The sequence below is a fragment of the Dipodomys ordii genome, unplaced genomic scaffold (assembly GCF_000151885.1).
Source record: "Dipodomys ordii isolate 6190 unplaced genomic scaffold, Dord_2.0 Scaffold153, whole genome shotgun sequence".
Lineage (NCBI taxonomy): Eukaryota > Metazoa > Chordata > Mammalia > Rodentia > Heteromyidae > Dipodomys > Dipodomys ordii.
The window spans coordinates 162,047-166,154 of NW_012267369.1; the positions used below are offsets into that span (position 1 = coordinate 162,047).

At 49.7% G+C, this 4,108-nt stretch overlaps 1 protein-coding gene across 1 annotated transcript in view; it reads right to left on the reverse strand.

The window, feature by feature from the left end:
• Txnrd3 (thioredoxin reductase 3) overlaps positions 1-1,995 on the reverse strand; it is a 25,336-nt gene extending 23,341 nt beyond the window's left edge. Inside the window, exons 1-2 of the mRNA XM_013032289.1 lie at positions 1,940-1,995; positions 532-641 (exon numbers count right to left, since the gene is read on the reverse strand). Of these exons, the coding sequence (XP_012887743.1) occupies positions 532-618 (87 nt within the window). The 5' untranslated portion in view covers positions 619-641; positions 1,940-1,995. The remainder of the gene's footprint in view (positions 1-531; positions 642-1,939) is intronic.
• Positions 1,996-4,108: the final 2,113 nt, after the last annotated feature.

Genomic DNA, 4,108 nt, shown 5'->3' on the forward strand with positions numbered 1-4,108 from the left:
TCTACCACTTGAGCCACAGCGCCACTTCCGGCTTTTTTCTTTTTGCTTATGTGGTGCTGAGGAATCGAACCCAGGGCCTCTGGCATGCAAGGCAAGCGCTCTACCACTGAGCCACCTTCCCAGCCCAAACATTGGTTCTTTAGTCTGTCACTGCCTGACTCCTGCCTGCACTCTGCGAATCAAAAGCCTTACAAGTCATGGGCCTCTGCAGAGCACCCAGAGCTGGCAAGGAATTGTAATTATCCCAGATCAATGTCTGCGCTGACCTCGCTCTCCTGGAGGGCAGCCTTGCTTCTCTCCCTCAGGGAGACTCGGCCTGGCTCCAGGCCTGTGTGGCCTCCTCACCTTGTTCAAGAAGGACCATCTTCTCAGATTCGGACATTCACTGGGTGGTTGGCAAGATTATCTATTGCCATCCTTTTCCATTTTACAGCTTCCAAAAGACAGAGCAACTCCTAAGAACCATTCCCCCTTGGATATTTTTTAAAATAATATGGGCAGGTGGCGTTGAAGTAGGTAAGCAACCATTACCTGGAAGATTCGGTCACATCCACCCACATGTACTTTGTTCACAAAAATGTTCGGCACGGTTTTCTGATTAGTAATTTCCAACAGCATCTCTTGAACATTGGCTCCATCATCTACAAACAAAGAACTCCATAAAGAACTGCTACGCCCAGCCTCCATGAGCTCAACCCAGTGTCACCACGCTGCCTGCCGTGAGTGCCAGCCTGTGTGAGCCGGGTGGACTGTCTGTGGGTGCCCACCAGCAAGAAGCCTGGATGCTTTGTAACCTTGCCAGACAGGATTTATAATTATGTTTTATAACATAAAACCAGTCCTTTTTAAATAAGCCCTCTGAATCAGCTTGGAAAATAATACAATGACTGCCAAAAAAAAGAGCAATTATAAAGATGAAAGATAATCCCGTAAGTCTCAATGACTATATGTAAAGATTCTTTATGAACATAGTCCAAAATTTATCCTCTATCACTGAAAATAAAACTAGGTCATGACTACTAAAGACTTCCTTGTTTGGAATACTCTAGAGAAACATCTGGTGGATGGGGATGGAAGGACAATGGAAGGACAGAGGTGACACTGTCCAAACACAAATGCACTCATTACCTACATGTAGCTGCAACTCCTCTGTGCATCACCTTTATAATGACAATTTGACAAAGATTTGTTTTGTTTCCTATGACAATTTGGCTGAAAATGAGACAGAGCCAGGGAGACAGAGAATTGTGACGACACACTCCACCCCACATGTACAGCACTGTTCAGTAGCAGGCAGGGGGAGGGGTCACAGAGATCTAGATTCTAAAGCCTCGAAGGTGGCGTTCTCCCCTCCTTTTGGGCAGCATGTTTGGGAAGCAGGAGCTGACTCTTCTGTTTGCCCGCCTATTTTGCTAGAGAGTTGGCAGCTATACCTGAAACTCCCCCAAAGACTTCAAAAGTAGCAGCTTCTACATCTTCCCCTACTCCCTCCCTCAAATACAAAAATGAATAAATAAAATCTACATCAATTATGTCATGTAAATGTTCGTTTCTGCACAGTTGAATTTTTTTCTCTTTTTTTTTTTTTGCCAATCCTGGGGCTTGAAATTTGGGTCTGGGCACTGTCTTTGAGCTCCTTTTTGCTCAAGGCTAGTACTCTTACTACTTGAGTGACAGCTCCACGTCCAGCTTTTATCTGGTGTTTAATTGGAGGTAAGGGTCTTACAGCCTTTCCTGCCCAGGCTGATCCTCAGATCTCAGCCTCTGGAGAAGCTAGGATTACAGGCAGGAGCCACCAGCACCCAGCTCTGCATGGTTGAATATGGATAAAAATGGACTATCTAACGCAAGGAGACAAGAGTAAACTGAGTTGAATAAAGTAAGTGAGAAGAAGCTGATGTTGTTGGCATTTTATCATGAACAATAAATGTCTACCTACCGACTTGATCAAGTTCCAAGATATTATAGTCAACTCCCAGAGAAGCAAAGAGCTCTTTAACCTGTAACAAAAATATAGCTGAGTTTCAGTCTTACAAAAGGTGCAGCCTCGTTATGAAATGAGGCCACAGTCATTACAAGATGCCAAAATAAATGTTCTTTACAAATAAGAGTTCTGCTTGACATATGTCTTGCCTTCATTTTATTGTCATCTGTCTAAGACTCCCCAATGTACAGTGTTGTCCAAATCTCTCTCTCTCTCTTTCTCTTTTTTTTTGTCAGCTGTGGGGCTTGAACTCTGGGCCTGGGCGCTGTCTCTCAGCTCTTCAGCTCAAGGGGAGCACTCTACCACTTGAGCTACAGCGCCACTTCCAGTTTTCTGGTGGTTTTTGGATATAAGCCAGCCTGGGCTGGCTTTGAACTGTGATCCTCAGATCTCAGCCTCCTGAGTAGCTAGGATTATAGGCATGAGCCACCGGTGCCTGGCTCCAGATCTCTTTTCTTTTCCCCACAAACACCAGGCCCCAGATACAGCTGTCTTTCTCACATTAGTTCCTCGTGTATTTCCTTTCAGCTGCCATTAACTACCCCCATTGCCTGTCTGTCCCACATCTAGGGTGGGAAATCTGCAGCAGAACACAAACTCCTCCCTCTAGGGAAGTTGCCCATCAAGAAACCCCAGAGAAATGGAGGTGTGGCTCAAAGAGCAAAGCTGGTACTGTGCTAGCTGTGCGGCCTAGTGTTCAGGTCCAGTATCAGCAGGAAAAAACAACACAATTTACGCCTCTTTATACTGTCAGAGATAATTTTTAAAATCAATTTAGAAAGAGAAATTTGAGAGCCTTGCTGCTCAGAGGGTAGCAGTGGGACCTAAGCAAACTTCCCTGTAGCCTGTAGCTCCTCAGGCAACAGCTTCCAGTCTGGACTTGCAACTCCATCCCTCCCATCACAGCCATTACTAAGTCTTAATTCTCCATGCTCAACCCGTTTAGCCTTCCCGTCCCCCAGTGCTGTGATCTGAATTTAAGCCACCAGTATTTATTTATTACTGGAATTTCTTAGTGGCATCACTAGATTTCTCTTTGCATCAACTTTGTGTCCCTCTAACTCCAGTTCCCATAATTACAGCAAAGGGGGCTCCCAGAACAGGCTTCATTTGTCATGGGTTTCAGCATAATGGAAAAAAGGAAAAGGAGAGCTATGAGGGAGGTTGAAGACAGTCAAGGCATTTCCTACACAGGCATGAACACAGGGAAGGAGGAGAGCGGGTGATGCTGCATCACAGACTGAGACAGCAATGACCCTCCTCGCTTCCCTCAGATTCTTTATGTTCCGCCCAACCATCATCTCCTACCTCAGCTCAAACAAGCTCCATTCATGAGGAAAAAAGCATTTGGACAGTGGTTAAAGCTAGGGAGAAGACACTCCAGGAGGTGCCCAAGGTACTAGCCTTATTTCATTGACTTTTAAAATGAACACACGCCAACGCATGCATATCAATGATCTTGACATGTGTGCATGTGAACACCGCAATGAGCAAAGAACCCGCACGCTAAGCCAGCTGGGAAAGGACGGCCCGCCATTCTGCCCCGGACTCGACCGCGCAGGTTTGGTTCGGCAGCCTTGGTCGGAGCCGGTCCTGCCCGGCGGAGGCCTCCGCCTCGCCCACGGCGGCGCCGCCGGTGACCCACGCCCCGAGCTTCCACACGTCTGGTTTTCAGCTAGCGGCATCCAGGAAGCAGGGCGGGCCCGCGCCCGGCGGGCCCGCGGCGCCCCACACGGCCCCCCGCCCAGCGGCTCCCTTCTACAGCGGCTCAATTAAACCCACCTCCGGGTGAGATGCGGGAACTCGGCCCGCAAGTCCAGTCCGGCGCGCCGCGCCGCGCACGGGTCCCCACTAAGCGGTTGAACCAGCAGACATCGGGGTGCCGCCGGCGGGCTGCGGGCCTCGATCCGTGGACAGGCCCAAGCAGCGGGGATGTGCGAGAGGCGGGAGCCCGCACCCAGCCGTGTCTCAACCTCCACTGAACCACCGCGTCCGGACCACCGAACGCTCTCGGGCGGGACTCCCGGGAAGCCCCGCGAAAGGACCAGCCTGGCCCCGCCCCCTCCGCCGCGCAGGCCCCGCCCCATCACTATCGGCCCCCCTCAGCCCCGCCCCCGCAGCAGC